Source organism: Felis catus, chromosome D4, assembly GCF_018350175.1.
Source record: "Felis catus isolate Fca126 chromosome D4, F.catus_Fca126_mat1.0, whole genome shotgun sequence".
NCBI classification, from domain to species: Eukaryota; Metazoa; Chordata; class Mammalia; order Carnivora; family Felidae; genus Felis; species Felis catus.
In genome coordinates this window covers 87,163,311-87,181,556 of record NC_058380.1, presented here as the reverse complement: position 1 = coordinate 87,181,556, position 18,246 = coordinate 87,163,311, and the positions used below count along the sequence as shown (strand labels likewise).

General features: G+C 56.5%; 3 protein-coding genes across 11 annotated transcripts in view; 2 read left to right on the top strand and 1 right to left on the bottom strand.

Annotated features, from left to right (window-relative positions):
• Positions 1-2,551, top strand: part of KYAT1 (kynurenine aminotransferase 1) — a 34,448-nt gene extending 31,897 nt beyond the window's left edge. For all 8 annotated transcript variants that reach the window (XM_006939536.4, XM_006939538.5, XM_006939537.4 and 5 more), the window contains 6 exons: positions 224-300; positions 439-528; positions 639-825; positions 922-1,001; positions 1,769-1,855; positions 1,957-2,551. In XM_006939536.4, coding sequence (XP_006939598.1) covers positions 224-300; positions 439-528; positions 639-825; positions 922-1,001; positions 1,769-1,855; positions 1,957-2,022 — 587 coding nt within the window. In that variant the 3' untranslated portion in view covers positions 2,023-2,551. The remainder of the gene's footprint in view (positions 1-223; positions 301-438; positions 529-638; positions 826-921; positions 1,002-1,768; positions 1,856-1,956) is intronic.
• A 5,077-nt stretch (positions 2,552-7,628) lies between these two features.
• Positions 7,629-15,397, top strand: SPOUT1 (SPOUT domain containing methyltransferase 1). Of its 2 annotated transcripts, none has more exons than XM_003996001.5 (12): positions 7,629-7,721; positions 8,287-8,332; positions 8,645-8,770; positions 10,656-10,815; positions 11,050-11,139; positions 11,260-11,309; positions 11,502-11,632; positions 12,579-12,651; positions 12,757-12,855; positions 13,304-13,406; positions 13,598-13,745; positions 14,657-15,397. In XM_003996001.5, the coding sequence occupies exons 1-12, from the start codon at positions 7,686-7,688 to the stop codon at positions 14,789-14,791; spliced, it is 1,197 nt and encodes a 398-aa protein (XP_003996050.1). In that variant the 5' UTR covers positions 7,629-7,685; the 3' UTR covers positions 14,792-15,397. The 2 variants fall into 2 exon arrangements, with proteins under 2 accessions (XP_003996050.1, XP_019672211.1); XM_019816652.3 differs by lacking the exon at positions 7,629-7,721 and adding an exon at positions 7,800-7,943.
• On the bottom strand, positions 14,798-18,236 carry ENDOG (endonuclease G). The gene is made up of 3 exons (XM_003996000.4): positions 17,463-18,236; positions 16,312-16,421; positions 14,798-15,139 (listed from the first exon to the last, which is right to left on the bottom strand). Exons 1-3 carry the CDS (start codon positions 17,979-17,981, stop codon positions 14,857-14,859), a joined length of 912 nt encoding a protein of 303 aa, XP_003996049.2. The 5' UTR covers positions 17,982-18,236; the 3' UTR covers positions 14,798-14,856.
• Between the last annotated feature and the right edge of the window lie 10 nt (positions 18,237-18,246).

Here is an 18,246-nt window from a genome sequence, read left to right as displayed (position 1 = left end):
CGGTCGGGTAATCTGGGGCAGCGGCCTCACCTCTCTGAAAACGGGGTGGCACAGTGGTGCCGCCTCCAGGGCTGCCATGAGACATGCGCTAAGTTCGGTAAATAGCTTACTAGCACGTGGAGTCCAGAGTGGTGCGAGCCCGCGTGCCCACCGGGGCCCGGCCGCCGCCGCTCCCCTGCCCCTCCCCCCGGGCTCAGCAGCCGCTCTCTTTGACCTTGAGCAGCCAGTCTTCCCGGTATGTGGGAACGCACCCTGACCATTGGCAGCGCTGGCAAGACCTTTAGCGCCACTGGCTGGAAGGTGAGTCGACGAGGGTAGGGGTACCGCCGCCCCGCCGTGATCCTGGGAGGCGGGGGTGAGGCTGCCCTCCCTGGGGACTGAGAAGGGGTGTGGCGAGGCCCCGAAGGGCCTCACCGCCTCCTCGTGTTCCTGGGCCAGGTGGGCTGGGTCCTGGGCCCGGACAGCCTCGTGAAACACCTGCGCACGGTGCACCAGAACTCTATCTACCACTGTCCCACGCAGGGTCAGGTGAGGAGAGGCAGGGGACCCCCGCCGCCGGGGGGGAGGAGCAACGACAGGCCCCAGGCGGCCCCGGGGTGGGATCGGCCCCAACCTGTTTGTCCGTCCACCCTCCCCAGGCGGCAGTGGCCCAGAGCTTCGAGCACGAGCAGCTTCACTTTGGCCAACCCAGCAGCTACTTTGCGCGGTTCCCGCAGGCCATGCAGCGCACCCGTGACCACATGATACGCAGCCTGCAGTCTGTGGGCTTGAAGCCCGTGGTCCCCCAGGGCAGCTACTTCTTCGTGGCAGACATCTCAGACTTCAGTGAGCCGGACTGGCCAGGCTGGGCGGTGGGGGGCGGGGGGGCGGGGAGGCGGCGCTGGAGGCCGCCCAGGGCTCAGCGTGGCTTCTGTCCCCCAGAGAGCAAGATGCCCGACTTGCCCGGTGACGTGGACGAGCCCTACGACAGACGCTTCGTCAAGTGGATGATCAAAACCAAGGTGGGTCTGGGACGCCTGGGTGGCTCAGTCGGTTAAGCTTCTGACTTCGGCTCAGATCGAGATCTCACGGTCTGTGGGTTCAATCCCCGCGTCGGGCTCTGTGCTGACGGCTCGGAGCCTGGAGCCCGCTTCGGATTCTGTGTCTCCCTCTCTCTCTGCCCCTCCCCTGCTTGTGCTCTATCTCTCTCATTCTCAAAAATAAGTAAACATAAATAAAATAAAATAAAATAACATCTTAAAAGAAAAAAAGAACAAGGTGGGCCAGGCTCTGCCAGGGCACCTGTGTGTGGTTTTACAGGCTGGGCCCAAATCCAGCCCAGCCTCTGCCCTCAGCCCTGGTACAGGAGTGTGTCTGTGTCAAGGAATGGGGAGTCTGGAATTTGCAAAAAGACACCGTGCGGGCTGCCAGGAATCCCTGCCCTCTCTCGGCCTCAGCCTTCCCATCTGCGCAGTGGGTGCAGAGTTGGCTCGTTAACTACGAGCTCAGCCAGCTCCGAGCTCTGACCCTAAGTTTTATTTCCTCTCTTGCTCTGCCCTAACCTGCCACGTGGTGCTTCCCTCTCCATTTCCCCTCCCTGTGTACTACCGGGAGGGACCGAGAACCATGCTCTGGGATTCTTTGCCTCTGACCTTGACCCAGCACCGGAAGGTGCTCCACTGAATGTTCCTTCTTTCCCCCCACCCCATCGAGAGAAGCTCTCTGTCCCCAGAGCCAAGGATTACCCTGCTATGGGGCTGTGTTGAGACGTGGGCTTCCTCCTCCCCAGGGTTTGGTGGCCATCCCGGTCTCCACCTTCTACAGCGTGCCTCATCGGAAGATCTTTGACCACTATATCCGCTTCTGTTTCGTGAAGGTAAAGGACGGGGTTTTTGAGGGGCAAGAGGGCCCCCTCAAGCTCCCCGCGGCCCACTGGTGGTGTGGAGAGAGGGGCTGGACCGACCTGTGTTGGTGCAGGATGAGTCCACACTCCAGGCCATGGATGAGAAGCTGCAGAAATGGAAGAAGGAGCTCAGGCCCTGACACCACCTGCTCGGCCCTGCCCCACCTGGTTCCCGCGGGCTCTGCCAGGCTCTGCCTTTGTCCGGGTTTCAGCCATTCCCATGTTGGGCGTATGGAGTGGGGGGGGGGGGGGCCTTCTCTGGGACACAGGATGTTCCCCGGGCAGAGCCCTCTTTCTTGATCTCGGTGGATTCGGGAGCACTTTACTACAGTGCCTATATTCCTGTCCTGGTGGTGAGGTGTACCTGAGCCAGGCCTCTCCCTGCTCCTCCCTGGGTGGGGTGATACAGTCCTGGGCCCCCTCTGTATTTTTCCCAGTCTTGTCTGAGGCTCAGTGGACAGAGTCCAACAGGGTACTGGCCTTGAGTCCCAGCCCTGCCCTGGCCCCAGCCCCGCCCTGGCCCCAGCCCTGCCCTGGCCCCAGCCTTGCACTGGCCCCAGCCCTGCCCTTTCTTTATTTAACCTTCACTTTGGGAAGTGGTCTCTAGGCTTGAGTCCTCAAGCCGGTACCTTTCGCCCATAATAAAGTTTTAAGTTATTTAGACCCTTATTTCCTGCTTCTCTCTGCTTCACACCCTGGTGCTGATCGACCTGGTCAGCATGGAAGGCACCTTGGGCACCTGGCTGGCTCAGTCAGCAGAGCATGTGATTCTTGATCTCCAAGTTGTGAATCCAAGCCCCACATTGGGCATGGAGCCTATTTAAAAATTAAAAAAAAAAAATAGGAAGGCACCCGGTGAACCTTAGCTCCCAGCCCCTCTTTGTACAAATGTGTTTTGTGGAGTAAAACTGAGGCCCAGAGAAGGGCAGAGACTGGGGACTTGTCTGACATCACAGTTAGTTAGTCAAAACCAGTCAAAACCAGTTGGTCAAAACCTAGTTAAAACCAGGCCTGGAACCCAGGGCTCAGGTGGTTGTGTGTCCCTGGGGTATGCGTGCATGTGTATGGGAGACAGGGGCCCCGGCTGAGTGTCTCACAGGGAAGATACAGTCCTACCCCACAGGGGTCAGAGTCCAGGGCGGGAGGGCCAGGGAGTTTAGACAGAAGGGGAAAGAAGTAGCTTCTTGTTTTGTACTCCTGTGTGCTAGGAGCCTAGATGCCCACCATCTCATCACACAATCCTTCAGGACAGGAGCTATTCTCTGTATTTTACAAATGAGGAAGCCACGTTGGAGGTGATGTGAGTTGCCCAAAGCCATCGAGCTGGCAAAGGTAGAAGCGAATTTGCTCCCAGGCGTGGGCCTCTCGCTGGGAAGTCACGGTCACGGTAGCTCCCGAGTTCATTTGGAACTCTTGAAGCTGCATTACACGGCAGGCCCAGGTGTCTGCTCATGTGAGACGTGTATTCGTAATGGGAATATATGATACAATAAAATGTACTTGGTGTTTGTCCTTGGTTCCTGGCACAGAGCTCCTAAAACCCTTGGAATTCCCTGAGAGATAGGACTCGTCCTTTGTTCGTAATTATCATTCACAATAAGCCCCTTTGACTATGTCTTTAGAGGGTCAGAACTTTCAATACTAACTCCTGAGGGAGGAGAAAGAGACCAAACATTGGGTTCAGTCACTTGGCCAATGATGTAATGAATCGTGCATACGGAATGAAACCCCACATAAAAACCCTGAATCAGTGAGGCTCAAGGAACTTCTGAGTTGGTGAACACATCTGATGAGCTGGGAGGGGGGTACATCAGGAGAGAGCATGGAAGTTCTTCCTCCCCCAAGACCTTACTCTGTGTACCTCTTCCATTTGGCTGTTCCTGTGTTGTATCTGTTGTTTTGTTTTGTTTTGTATTTATTTATTTTTTTTTTTAATTTTTTTTTCAACGTTTATTTATTTTTGGGACAGAGAGAGACAGAGCATGAACGGGCGAGGGGCAGAGAGAGAGGGAGACACAGAATCGGAAACAGGCTCCAGGTTCCGAGCCATCAGCCCAGAGCCCGACGCGGGGCTCGAACTCACGGACCGCAAGATTGTGACCTGGCTGAAGTCGGACGCTTAACCGACTGCGCCACCCAGGCGCCCCTGTTTTGTTTTTTAAAGTAGGCTTCATGCCCAGTGCAGAGCCCAATGCGGGGCTTGAACTCACAACCCTGAGATCAAGACCTGAGCTGAGATCAAGAGTCAGATGACTTCTTTTTTAATTTTTTTTTTTTTTCTTTGAGAGAGAGAGAGAGAGGGAAGGGGCAGAGAGAGAGCAGGAGGGGTACTGAGGATCAGAAGTGGGCTCTGTGCTGACAGCAGACAGCTTGATGTGGGGCTCGAACTCACAAACCACAAGATCATGACCTGAGCAGAAGTCTGACGCTTAACGGACTGAGCCACCCAGGTGTCCCAACATTGTATCCTTTATAATGAAACCGTGACTGTTAAGTATAGCACCTTCCTGGGTGCTATGAATCATTTCAGGGAATTACTGAACTCCAGGCAAATGGTGGAAATGCCCAAATTTGTAGTCATCCAAGCAGAAGTATGAGTAGCCTAGAGCCCCCACTTGCTGATGGCATTTGAAGTGGGGGGGCATTCTTGTGGGACTGAGCCCTTAACCTATAGGATCTGCGCCACCTCTAAGTACCTATTATCAGAATTGAATTGAAGAGTAGGACACCCACGTGGTGTCAGAGAATTGCTGCTGGAACACATTTTGAGCTAGGACATAATACACTTCCCTCCTTCTCCATCCAAGCTGTGGCTTCTTAGTACTACCACAGTTCCAAAGTCAAGATCGTGACACAGAATACCAGCTCAGAGGCTCAGGCTTGGAGCCCCTTTGCACATACATAGCCTGACGGTAAGAAAGTCCCCAGTGGGGCAAACCCATGGATCTCACAGAGAGAACCATCCCAACCAAAGGTTCCATGTCTCACGAGCCAATCCAAAATCTGCCCAAAGCTGAAATCTGTGATTCTACAGAAGTTTGAGATCTTAGACTGAGTAACCTCAGCCAGCCTGAGGAGGCAGATCGGACTTAGACGCAGAACCAGAGGGTGGAGGGAGGAAATGGTAGAATAAACACAACCCTTGTAATGTCAACACATACATTGAATTAGAAATTAGTCTTTCCTTGGGGTACCTGGCAAAACATACGACTCTTTTTTTCTTTTTTTTAATGGTCTATTTAGTTTTGGGAGAGAGAGAGAGAGACAGAGCATGAGCAGGGGAGGGGCAGACAGAGAGGGAGACACAGAATCTGAGGCAGGCTCCAGGCTCCGAGCTGTCAGCACAGAGCCCTACGCAGGGCTCGACTTCGTGAACCGCGAGATCATGACCCAAGCTCAAGTGGGCCACTCAACCGACTGAGCCACCTAGGCGCCCCAAAACATACGCCTCTCCACATTGGGGGTGTGAGTTCAAGCCCCATGTTGGACCTAGAGCTTACTTGAAAAATGAAATGGTGAGGGGCGCCTGGGTGGCTCAGTTGGTTAAGCGTCCGACTTTGGCTCAGGTCATGATCTCACAATCCGTGAGTTCAAGCCCTTCTGACAGCTCAGAGCCTGAAGCCTGCTTCAGATTCTGTGTCTCCCTCTCTCCGACCCTCCTCCGTTCATGCTCTGTCTCTCTCTGTCTCAAAAATAAATAAACATTAAAAAAAAAAAAATGAAACGGTGGAAGCAATCAAATGTCCTTCAAAAGAGGAATGGATAAACAAACTGTGGCATATCCATGCAACGAAATGGTCTCCAGCAACAGAAAGAAATGAGTTATCAAGCCACGAGAAAACATGACAGAAACTGAAATGCATTTTGCTTCGTGTAAGGATGTCTGAGAAGGATACATACTTTCTGATTCCAACTATTATGACATTCTAGAAAAGAAAACTATGGGGTGCCTGGGTGGCTCAGTTGGTTAAGTGTACGACTTCAGCTCAGGTCATTCATGATCTTATACTCCGTGAGTTCAAGCCCCGCGTCGGGCTCTGTGCTGACAGCTCGGAGCCTGGAGCCTGCTTCAGATTCTGTGACTCCTTCTCTCTCTGCCCCTCCGCCTCTCACTCTGTCTCTCTTTCAAAAATAAATAAACATTTTTAAAAAATTTAAATATCGCTTCTCGGCCTTTTGGCTAAGATCAAGTGTAAAAAAAATTAAAAAAAAAAAAAAAGAAAAGACAAAACTACAGAGACAGTAAAAAAGATTAGCAGTTGGGACACCTGGGTGGCTCAGTCAGCCAAGGGTCCCACTCTTTCTTGATTTGGGCTCAGATCATGATCTCACGGTTCACGGGTTCGAGCCCAGTGTCAGGGTCTGCATTGACAGTGTGGAGCCTGCTTGAGATTCTCTCTCACCCTCTCTCTCTGCCCCTCCCCAGCTCTCTCCTTCTCTCTCTCAAAAGAAATAAACATTAAAAAAAAAAAAAAAAAAGACTAGTGGTTGCGAGGGGCTTAGAGGAGGGTAAGCGGAACACAGGGTTTTTAGGGTAGTGAATTCATTTTGTTTGATACTGTGATGGTAGATATGTGACATTATGCCTTTGTCAAAACCTATAGAATGTACAATACAAACCTAATCTAAACTATGGACTTCAGTTAATAATATTGCATCAGTATTGGTTGATTAATTGTAATAAAGGTACACACTAATGCAAGATGTTAAAAATAGGGGGAGGGGTACCTGGGTGGCTCAGTCAGTTAAGCATCCGACTTTGGCTCAGGTCATGGTCTTGTGCTCTGTGAGTTCGAGTTCTGCGTCAGGCTCTGTCCTGATAGCTCAGAGCTGGGAGCTTACTTTGGATTCTGTATTTCTCTCTGTGCCCCTCCCCCGTGCGCGGACACGCGCATGCGCTCTCTCTCGCTCTCTCTCAAAAGCAAATATTAAAAAAAATTGTTTTAAAATAGGGGGGAATGAGTGGTGGAGAAGGGTTATATGGGAACTCTGTACCATGTGCTCAATTTTTGGTAAACCTAAATTTGCTCTAAAAAATTAAGTCTCTCTTTTTTTTTTTCCATTTATTTACTTTTGAGAGACAGAGACAGAGCACAAGTGTGGGAGGGGCAGAGAAAGAGGAGACAGAATCCCAAGCAGGCTCCACGGTCTGAGCTGTCAGCACAGAGCCCAAGGAGGGAGGAACCATGAGCTCAGGACCTGAGCGGAAGTCGGCCACTTAACCAACTGAACCACTCAGAAGCCCCTAAAAAACTAAGTCTCTTATGGGTGCCCAGCTGGCTCATTCGGTAGAGCATTAGACCTCAGGTGGGGAGTACAAGCCCCACATTGGGCATAGGGCTTACTTAAATTAATAAACTAAAAAAATTTTAACAAGTCTGTTAATTAAAAGAGAGTAAACGATCGAATCTATAAAAGAGTTGGATTAAATTATCTCCAAGGTCATTTCCAACTCTCACTCATACTCCAGCTCTGGGCCTCAGGGTCCCCAGGTAGAATAAAATCAAGATGAGTTTTGAGTGCCGCTCGTGCAGAAACGGCGGGCGACTCTCGAGCCGTCCACGGGTCCAGGACAACACTACACAACCTGCCCTTTGGACCCCGAGCCCTCCGCAACTGGCCCCCAGACCTCGGCCCCCAACTCACTGCGAGGGCTCATCCCAGCCCAAGCGCTCGCGGAACAGGCAGAGGCCCGGGCCACGCCCCCGCGCGCCATTGGCTCTCCGATTGGACGGCTGGGAGGAGGTGTGGCCGGAAGGGGTGAGTCTGATTGGCGGGGCGGGGCCGACGGTGAGCGGCGAACATGGCGGAGCGTGTCAAGAAGAGGCCCTGCGGCCCGGTAGGTGGCGGGAGGTGCGGTCCCGGGCAGGACGGGGCGCGGGGGCGCGAGAACGAGCCGCGCGGGGGCCCGTGGCGGGGCAGTGCCGTGTTTCCCGTTCCCTGCTTGTCGCTGACCCGAGGCCGGAAGCCCCGAGGTGCCGCATGCTCGTGGCCGCGTGCGCCCCTGCCTGGATGAGCACCCAGGGTGGGTGCAGGGCCCGGACAGTGTCAGGTAACCCAGGTAACTCGAGTCCTTTCGTGGCGTATCGCTTCTGACTCCCAGAGTGACAGCAGGCAGGTTCTTTTTCCCTGAGCCTGTTTCGTCTTCTCTCCGTTGACACCTCATTCAACAACTTGTTGGATGCTTACTATGTGCCAGACCTGGTATTAGGCCCTAGAGTATAGCGGGTCCCTTCCCCCCGACGCTCTCCCTAGGGTGGCAGTGTGTGTGTGTGGGGGGGGTGTGCCTCACCACCCCCATTTTACAGGCAGGGGGCAACTTCGGAGCAGAAAGTTGCACCCCCCCCCCCCCAGTTGTGATCATTCAGCCTCACTCCTATACCTCTTCCCGTTTTCTTCTCCAGGGTGAACATGGCCAAAGGGTTGAGTGGCGAAAATGGAAGCAACAGAGTAAGTAAGGGGGCTGGGTGGGGGCTGGGTGGGTGGGTGGCGGGGGATCCGCTGAACCTTGCCCAATGCCACTCCAGCAGTGCAGTGCTGAACCCTGTGGAGAGCCACCAGGTCTGTCCGCTCTGGGTCCCACAGCACCCAAAATGGGAACGAAGGGGCCAGAAGCCCATATGGCTCCTCTGGCTGCTCACTAAACAGCGCTGGAGAGCCCAGGCTGAGCCCTACTGAGACGGCACCATCTCCCGGACTGCTCCGCGTCGCTCTCCCTCCAAGCCCTCTCCCCGCCACCAACCCAGATGTCCTCTCATCCAGAGAAAGAGGAGAGAAAGAAGTGGAAGGACCTCAAGCTGATGAAAAAACTGGAGCGGCAGCGGGCCCAGGAAGAACAGGCGAAGCGCCAGCAGGAAGAAGAGGCTGCTGCACAGAGGGAGGACCAGGGTGAGCAGGCTGGGTCCTGGGCAGGGCAGCCAGTGTCCTATCTGGGAGGGGCCTTAGAGACCAGTGGGTGTGTAGACGTCCTGATGGAGAAACTGAGGCCCAGAGACTGGGAGAGACCCGGAAAACTGAGTCCTAACCTCCTACTTAGGTAGGTTTAAATCCTGTGGAGGGAAAGTGTCACATATCATAACTTTCTATCTCCAGAACTCATCATCATCATGACGGTGGTTTTTCACTTTTTTATCGAGCACTTTGTGTGCTTTAATTTAGTTTTTCATTTACTTATTTTTATTTTACTTTATTTATTTATTTATTTATTTATTTATTTATTTATTTAATTTTTTAAAAGTAAGGTCTATGCTCAACGTGGGGCTTGATCTTACAACCCTGATATCAAGAGTTGCATGCTCTACTGACTAAGCCAGCCAGGCGTACTTTATTTTGATTTTATAATAGAATTTGGGGTTATTTTGGGGGGAGAGGGGGTGCCTGGGTGGCTCAGTCAGTGGAGCATCAGTTGACTCTTGGTTGCGTTTTGGTCACGATCTCACGATCTGTGAGGGCTCTGCGCTGACAGCGTAGAGCTTGCTTGGGATTCTCTCTGTCCCTCTTGCTCTGCCCCTCCCCCTTCATGCTCGTGCTCTCTTTCTCTCTCTCAAAATGAACATTTTTCAAAAAGAAACGATTTCTTTTAAAAAGGATTTGTCTTTTTATATCATTAAATAATAGCTGCTCAAAACAATCTCCCTTCCTGGGGCACCTAGGTGGTTCAGTCAGTTAAGCATCTGACTCTTGGTTTCAGCTCAGGTCGTGATCTCACGGTTCGTGGGATCGAGCCCCACATCTGTGCTGTGAGCACAGAGCCTGCCTGGGATTTTCTCTCTCTCTGCCCCTGCCCTGCTCTTGTGCAAGCTCACTCTCTCTCTTTCTCAAGATAAATGAACTTAAAAATAAAATCTCCCTCCCCACAAAAATATAGACAACTAGAAAGAAGAAAGAAAAAATTCCAGCAAACGTTGCAGTGAAAGTTTCTCCAGATATTATGTTGTACCCACTTATACATATGCAGAGAACATACAGATACAGTTTTATAAAGTGAGACCACTTTATCCGTGAGCTTCTGGACCTGGTTTTTCTCATCCCACATTGAACCCTGGGTGTCCTTGCACATCGGTACATCTGGATCTACCCTAACAAATTGTGTCTTTTCTCCTCGTCTAGACCCAAACCTCAGGAGGGTTAGGGCATCATAACCTCTAAGCCCGTTGGTGACCAGTGGTGACGGTGACAGTGGAGACAGAAACTGAGCATGTCAGCTGTTTTACACACCAGGGAAGCCCTTCATGGGTGTTCCCTCCTGTGGCTCCCATTGGACGACTGCGGGAGGGAAAGTATGGTGGTCCCTCTAGAGCTAGACAGCTTGAACCCAGATCTCGCTGTCTTGCTTTTTGTGTGACCTTGGGCCACATGTTTGACCTCTTTGGGCCACACGTTCTCCATGTCTCGATGGGTAATACTTTTTAGGGTTACTGGGTAAATGCACACATATAAAGATGCTAATAATAGCTCTCTTTATTGTCCCCATTTGACAGCTGGAAACGGAGGCGGTAAGGGGCGGAGCCAACCTATGAACTTAGGCCAATGTCTCTAACCACTCCCCAGTCTTACCCAGGGGTGTGCCCTGCTCATGGGAGCCTTGGAGACCACTGGGTCCGTTTTCTTCTTGGGGAGATTGAGGCCTGGAAAGGGGAGTTGGATCTGATTTGCTGACCTCAAAATTCCTCCCAGAGGGAAAGTTCTCTAACTCTGAGCCCTGGGATTAGAGGAAGTGAAGGGAGAGCACAGCCCTGGCCCCTCTGACCACGAACAACCCTCCCCTGCCCAGGTCGGCCTTACACCCTGAGCGTGGCCCTGCCAGGCTCCATCCTGGACAACGCCCAGTCACCGGAGCTTCGCACCTACCTGGCTGGCCAGATTGCCAGAGCCTGCACCATCTTCTGTGTGGATGAGATTGTGGTGTTTGATGAAGAAGGCCAAGATGCCAAGTGAGGAGCCATCCAACAGGGCACCCGGGCTCAGGGAGGAGGGAGGGGCCGCTAGGACTGGCTTTGCTGCATTCTTTTTGCCTCCTGCTTGCCTGGGCTGAGAAATGTCTGAAATGCCCCCAGTGAATCTGGCGGGAAGAGTCGCAAAGCAGGGGACCACAGAGGCCAGACTGGGTGGAGGAGCTCTCGAAGGGAGGGCAGTAGGCTCTGGAAGGCCTGTCTTTCTCTCTCCAGGACTGTGGAGGGTGAATTCAGGGGCGTTGGCAAGAAGGGGCAGGCGTGCGTGCAGCTGGCCCGGATCCTGCAGTACCTGGAGTGTCCGCAGTAAGGGGGTGAAGGGCAGACTGGCCTGCGCGTGGTGGGGTGGGGCAGGGTGGTGAAGGTGCAGGTCAGGCAGGAGGTGGCCTCCCCTGGGAACTTTCTGAGATCTGCGTTCTTTGCTAGGTACCTAAGAAAGGCGTTCTTCCCCAAGCACCAGGATCTCCAGTTTGCAGGTAAGGCCGGAGTGGGGGCTGACCCCCATTTCCCATGGATCACCCCCCAGACCCTGAGAAATTGCTGTGCCGGTGGGAGAACGGGCCCAGGCAGGGCAAGGCCTGTGCGTGGTGGCAAGCGGCAGGTCTGTGGCAGACCTGAGGCTTGGGACTCCATACCACCGTGTGCTTTTGCACCCCTTCTACCCACAGGGCTTCTGAACCCCTTGGACAGCCCTCACCACATGCGTCAGGATGAGGAATCCGAGTTCAGAGAAGGCATCGTGGTGGACCGGCCCACCCGGCCAGGCCACGGGTCCTTTGTCAACTGTGGCATGAAGAAGGTAGGAATTGGGAGGGTGGGTTGAGACATACATTGGGGACATACCCTGGCTATGGAAGGCAGTGGGGAGCCCCGGACCCAGGCATCTGTGCCTGGTCTTCCTCCACTGATGCAGGTTTCGGCCAGAGAAGTGCCCCGCAACAGGGCTCAGTAGATAAAGCCAGGAACAGGTCGACTGTTTCTTGAAAACTAAATGAACAGGACATAGTTCTCATGCTCAAACCCAACCCAGCCCAACCCTGCAGCAGCGAGTCCAGAATCCCTCTGGGGCAGCTCCAGCGAGGATGCAGACCCACCCTGGGCCGCCTGGCTATGCTCAATTCTCCTGGAGTCAGAGGCAGAAACACTTCCATGTGTGGGGTCCCCTCTCCCCGCAAAAAGAGCAGACCAGGATGACCCAGACCCTGACCACAGACGAAAGGAGAAAACACGAGAAGCGTCTAAAGGGAAAGAAAGTGCCCCGTGTCCTGAATTCAGAATTGGCATGAGACGCAGACATCACTTGTTCTCCATCACATCTCCCATTTACCTCATGCCCGGCCCTGGGCAGTATAGCAGTAGCTGCTGTTTATGGAGAGTTTCCTGATGGACAGATGAAGAGAGCGAGGCTCAGAGAGGCTATGTGGCCTGCTCAAACTGCTACAGCTAGTAAGTGGCATGGCCACTTCTGTTCAAAGCAAAGACTGGGATCTCATCTCACGAAACACTGCCTACTCTGTGCCAGGCCCAGAGCCTTCATCTCTGCCCAGTGCCCTGGGGTAGTCATCTTGCACGAATGGTCTCTTGTGAGCAGGTCTGGCGCAGGTGCCAGAGAAAGGGGATGGAGGTTGACCTGGATCCCTTAGGTACCTGGCCAGCCCCCGCCCCCATGCCCCCACATCGGGGAGAGCAGTGACCCCTGCTGGTCCTGTGGGGAATAGCACCCATTTCTCCTGGCTTCTCCCCAGGAGGTGAAGATTGACAAGAACTTGGAGCCTGGACTTCGGGTGACCGTGCAGCTGAACCAGAAGCAGCTCCCAGGTATCTGGAAGCTTCCCAGCTTGGCCAGCATTTGGGCTCGGAGCCGCCTCCTTCCACCTCCTTGTCCCTCACCCCATCTTCACAGCCTCTCCACTTCATCTGCAGAAAGCAAGACCTACCGGGGGAAAGTCGTGTCTTCGCAGGACCCTCGCACCAAAGCCGGTCTCTACTGGGGCTACACAGTCCGGCTGGCTTCCTGCCTCAGTAAGGACGGAGTTTCCTCCTTTGAATATCTGGCCTCTCTCTGGGAGGCTACAGAGAGCCTTGCCTGACCCAAAAGGCAGACTAGGGGCTTTGTCCTACCACCTTACTCTGTGACCATAGGCAAATGCCTTTCCTTCTCTGGGCCTCCGTCTCCCTGAGTGCGCTGCCTGGAGTATTGTGAAGGACTTCTGAGAGAAAGGATTGTGATCGATTAGTAATGTCTGCCGTGGGGCTGGGAATAGGACATAAGGACAGATAGGAGTTCTGAGAGCTCCTTCCTCCCCACCCTCCACTTGGTTTCCCCAGTCTAGCACAGGCATGGTCTCCTGGACTTCCCAGGAACAGTGGAGGGCCTGGGTGTGCCTCCCTTGCCTGAGTCCCCTTCTCCATCCCTCCCCCAGGTATACATATACACATAGCTAAGTGGCTATGTGGGTCTCTCCCCCAGGTGCCGTGTTCGCTGAGGCTCCCTTCCAGGACGGGTATGACCTGACCATTGGGACATCAGAGAGAGGCTCAGATGTGGCGTCTGCCCAGCTTCCCAGCTTCAGGTGGGTATAGCCTGGGGCAGGGGCCGGGGAAGGGGGAATGAGCTGGAAACAGTCTGGGGTGGGGGGGTGATGTGCAGAGCTCTACAGGCCGAGCCCCTACTGCATACCAGGAGGTGGGGACTGAGTGCTCTGGGGAGCTGCATGCAGTGTGGCCTCAGCGAGCAGTCACTGATCCCCTCTTATGGGCACAGGCATGCTCTCGTGGTGTTCGGGGGCCTCCAGGGGCTGGAAGCTGGAGTGGACGCGGACCCCAACCTGGAGGTGGCTGAACCCAGCGTCCTCTTTGATCTGTATGTCAACACGTGCCCCGGCCAGGGCAGCCGCACCATCCGCACCGAGGTGAGCCCGGTGAGCCCGTCTGCCTCCCCGCTCTAGCCCCAGGCCGTCCTCCAGGTTCTGCCGCCAGCCAGGGGTGTGTCCAACGGGAGTGCGGCTCTCCCCCGCCCACCCTGCTCAAGGCTGTCTCGAGCCAGCCTGCCCTGGAGATGGGTTCCTCACTACCTCAGTCTCTGACCACAGCAGATTCCAGCAGGGACCGCATATGAGTGAGCAGGGAGTCAAGAACCCTGGGTGCTCGTGGCCCTCCAGCTGCTCCCAGGCTGGGTGACCCAGGAGACCCTGGCCACCCCCACCCTGGGCCTCGGTTTCCCCAGCTGTACTCTCTGTGTTGCACTTCCTCACGCGTGACGGTGGTGGGCAGGGCGGTCCTTCCCACTGGGCCTCACTGGCACCTCAGTCCTGTGGGGCGCAGTGTGTAGCTAGCTCTGGGAGCCTCAGTCCTGAGCATCCGTGGAACCCGTGGGCCCACTTGTGAGGCCAGCACAGGCAGCACACTGTAGGCACTTGGCTTCCATTACTGTCAAAGGGTGGGGAGTACACAGGTGGACTGCCCCAGTCTGTCCCCAGGGGTCCTGCAGGGGCCACACCCTCGCAGCAGGAACCCCCCACACCCACCCTGTACCAGGGGCTGAGAACTGCCTGTCGCCTCCGCTAATCCTGACCCTGGGAGGCAGGTACTATTCTGACCATCCTCTCTTTAGAGGGAGACACTGAGGAACAGAGAGGCAAGGCCCTTCCCTGGTGGGGCATGCAGCCAGCCGGGGTCAGATCAGCAGGGTGAAGCTGAGCCTGCTCTGAACTTCCTCGGGGCTCTGCTGAGGGCAGCAGGCCCTGGGGGGTTGGGCACTGCGAGGCTGGGGGCCGGGCTCCCTCCAGCCTCCCGGGCCCCAGCCTGTTGCTTTCCTCTCCAGGAAGCCATCCTCATTTCCCTGGCCGCCCTGCAGCCTGGCCTCACCCAGGCGGGGGCCCGTCAGGCCTACGACAGCAAAGCAGCAGCAGGGAAGCCAGAGGTTCCTGGGGTTCCCCCGGGACAGACGCAGCCGTGACTTGTCTCCAGAAATCACCACCTTTAATGCAGCCCCGCCCCCGCAGTCTGGCAGGGCTGTGGCCTTCACTTGCTGCCTGCAGTGACGGCCTTTAGGCTGCCTGCCCGTGCCAGAATATTTGGCACGAAGAGCAGCCCCGAGGCCCGCTCAATGCTCTCGATGGGCACCAGGAAGCGCTCCAGCGGAACCGCCTCGTCCACGGGAGCGTTGGGCATCACGTAGGAGCGGAGTTCGATTTGCCCGCCTGCGGCCTCCAGGATCAGCACCTTGAAGAAGTGGGTGGGCACCGCCACGTGGTTCTTCCCGATGACCTGATACTTCACATAGGACTTCCCGTCAGCCTCCGTCCTGCGGGCAGAGCCGGGCACACATGGCCTTTCAGGGCTCCCAGGGCGTCTGGTCGGACCCACGGCTGCTGCCCTGACCTGACTTCCAACTTGTGTCGGCCTGTAGGACTGCCACCTCAGCGCGAGGCTTCCGTGCCCTTCTTGGCTCCCCAGGAGGCTGGGATCTCCCTGCAGGGTGAACACTCTCCTACCCTGTTTTCCTCGTGCCCAGCACTGGGTCAGGCAGGGCGGGTGACAGCAGTAAACGTTACTCAGAGAATCGGGCCTTGTGGACATTCACCTTCGCTCCTGCAGACACGTGCTTACACTCTACCTACCCCTGTGGAGGGCGAGCACCAAGTGGGCAAGGCCCACCAGCCCTGAATCCCCTGTGCCAGCACAGGTACTGGTGTCCGGAACACTGGCCGGGTGACTTCCGGTCTTCCCCGTGTCAGCAGGCCGTCGAAGGCACTTGCAGTGACCATCCCCCCCCCCCCACCCCCCTTGACTCCTAAGCAACCACGAGGTAGGTAGTGGCTATTATCTCCATTTTACAGGAGAGGATATTGAAGTCACTTGCCCACTCCTCTAGAGATCAGGTGATAGATAGGCCCTGGATTCCTTTTCAGGCCTGTGGGCCTTGCCGTAACCTTTTGCCTCTATCTCGATCTTCAGTAGGCCAGGAAAATCACTGAGCATGCCCACAGGAGCTCAGTCCCTTCCACCTGGGAGGCAGGGCTACAGAGGGCCCAGATTGGAGGCTCAGGGTCAGGGAGAGGGAGTTCTAACCCTGGCTCCAGGGTGAGGAGGGTGAGGAGGATTGTTCCAAGCAGAGGAGACCGAAGGCAAGAGCCTGACCTGACGAAGACTTTTCTATCTGGGTAGAACGGAGTCGGGTGCGCATGGCAAGAGGTGAGGTAGGAGAGAGGAACAGAGGCAGATTTGGGGCCTGGTGCCATGCACAGAGGAGACACGGTCTAAGTGGGTACCCGACAGGTCTCTGGCTGTCGAAGTGGAATTAGGGGGCCTAAAGTAGGGAACGGACAGGCTTGTGAAGAAACCAGATAACGTGACCTGGCACTGAGTGTGGACCCAGGGGCTGAGGCAAGCCTGAATGGTGAGGGTGGCAGGAAGGGGCCTCTAGGGAATGGGAGGCCCTGGCATCCCCGGCCCCCACTCCAGCTCTAGCCTTACCTGGGCAGGAAGAGCGGCCCTGTGCACACATAGACATTTTGGTAGGTGCGGGTCAAGCTGCGGCTGTACTTTTCCAGGTTGTTCCAAGCATTCTGGTTGAGGTGGGGCACCTGGTTGGAGACGTGGGGCTCAGAGGCTGGGGCTGGGGCCCTTCCCCCACTGTCAGGGGGCGGGAACTGACACCAGGCTGGGACAGTCCAGCGCGAGTGGGGTGGGCAAGCATGCTGAGGAAAATGAGGTTCAAGGAAGGAGAGATTCCTTGAGGCCACCTGGCCATGAGGGTGGAGCCAGAGAGAGCTGGGGGGGGGGGGGGTGCCAGCCTGCCCCCGTCTGGAATGGGACAACCAGCATCCCAGGATCAGAAATGCTTCTCAGCTGCAAAGGGCTCTGCTAAGGAAAGGGGCACTTCTCCCTCTTCAGAGAAACAAGCCTCCCGGCCAGTCCCCAGGGGCTCATGGGAAGGCCAGTTCTCCAACCCCACCCGCTCCTTTGCCAGTTTGAACCACATGCAAAGCCTGGCTGGAAGTCATGGATTGCTCCTGACTCCGTCCCTTGAGCTCTCCAATGTCCTAAATGAGCAGGGGACTGCGGCCCTAAAAGAGCAGAAGTCAGAAGGGAGGCTCAGACCCCAGGGGCTTCACGCAGAGCCCCAGGTCAAGTCTCCAGGCCCCGCTGGGAACAGGCTTAGAGGCAGGGCCCACAGTGACTGCTAACAGCTGACTATGCTAGTTATTTTCCTTAGACTCCTGTAAGGCTGGCAGGGTAGGGACAATGGCTGAAAACCCAGGTTCCTCCAGACAGACTGCCAGGGTCTCCTGCTGTGTGACAGTGGGCCAGTCGCTTTGCCTCTGAGGCCTCAGTTCCCTCATTACAGATAGTACTGCTTGCCATGGACCAGGAAGCGGGCTCAATACTCTTGTTTGCACTGTCTTCGGTTCCTCGGCGCTACTGCGAGAAAACCGAAGCCCAGGGAGGTGCCCAGAGGCCCACAGTTAGGGTCAGACTGCAGAGCGGGTGCTGGGCGCCCCCGTGCTCGGTGCCTCCCGCCTGGGGCGCGCGGGGTGAGCAGCCAGGCGCCCGAGCCGAGCGCGCACTCGGCAGCTCCCCCGCTCGAGAGGCGAGGCGAGCGCGGGTCGGGGCGCGGGCGCTACCTGGGGCGCGACGTTGCTCAGGTAGAAGGTGTCGTCCATGGCCTTCTGGCTCCAGCGGTGGTTGGCGGCGGCGGCGAGGTGGCCGCGGTCGAAGCCGCTGCCGCGGTAGTCGGCGTTGGTGGCGCGGTGGTACGCGTGCACCGAGTCGTCCTCGCGGAAGTCGCACGAGCGGCGGTCGCCGTCGCCGCAGAGCCGCTCGGGCCGCAGCTGCTCGACCACCCAGAGCGCGCAGCGGGTGCGCGGGTCGTAGCACAGCACGTACGACTCGCGGCTCTTGAGCTGCGCCAGCCCCGGCAGCCCGTACTTGGCCAGCTCGCCGGGGCCGCCGCCCGCCGGGGTCCCGGGCTTCGCGGGCACCGCGGGCAGCTCGGCCGCCGCCGCCACGGGCAGCACGGGCAGCCGGCCCAGGAGCCCCGGCGCCGCCCTCGCGTCCGCCCGCCGCCGCCACCGCCAGCCCTCGGCCGCCGCGCCCAGCCCCGCGCCCAGCGCCAGGGTCAGGCCGGCCCGCAGCGCCCGCATGGCGGGGAGCGCGGCCCGCGGCGCACGGGCCACCCCGCGACCTCCGGCGGCCGACCCGCGAGCCTCTTAAAGGGGCCTCGCCGGCCTGCGGGGCCCACGGCGGGGCCGGGTAGGGGCGTGAGGGAGGGGTGCGATGCCCGTCGCGTCCACTCACAAACGTTTCGAGGAACAGGGCACCCCAACGGAGCGGGCCAGACCCGCGCGTAGCGTAAGTCCCGGCGTCCTTTCTTTGCCCTTTTAAGACGCGCACAGGAGGCGGGGGGGG

Excerpts from the sequence above, each read along its gene's own strand:
- SPOUT1 (XM_003996001.5), top strand. The coding sequence starts at position 7,686 with ATGGCGGAGCGTGTCAAGAAGAGGCCCTGCGGCCCG. Across the intron at positions 7,722-8,286 it reads AGAAGAGGCCCTGCGGCCCG|GGTGAACATGGCCAAAGGGT; the intron begins GTAGGTGGCGGG and ends TTTCTTCTCCAG. Across the intron at positions 11,633-12,578 it reads TCAACTGTGGCATGAAGAAG|GAGGTGAAGATTGACAAGAA; the intron begins GTAGGAATTGGG and ends GCTTCTCCCCAG.
- ENDOG (XM_003996000.4), bottom strand. The coding sequence starts at position 17,981 with ATGCGGGCGCTGCGGGCCGGCCTGACCCTGGCGCTGGGCGCGGGGCTG. Across the intron at positions 16,422-17,462 it reads TGAGCAACGTCGCGCCCCAG|GTGCCCCACCTCAACCAGAA; the intron begins GTAGCGCCCGCG and ends GTCTCCAACCAG. Across the intron at positions 15,140-16,311 it reads GGGCCGCTCTTCCTGCCCAG|GACGGAGGCTGACGGGAAGT; the intron begins GTAAGGCTAGAG and ends CTCTGCCCGCAG.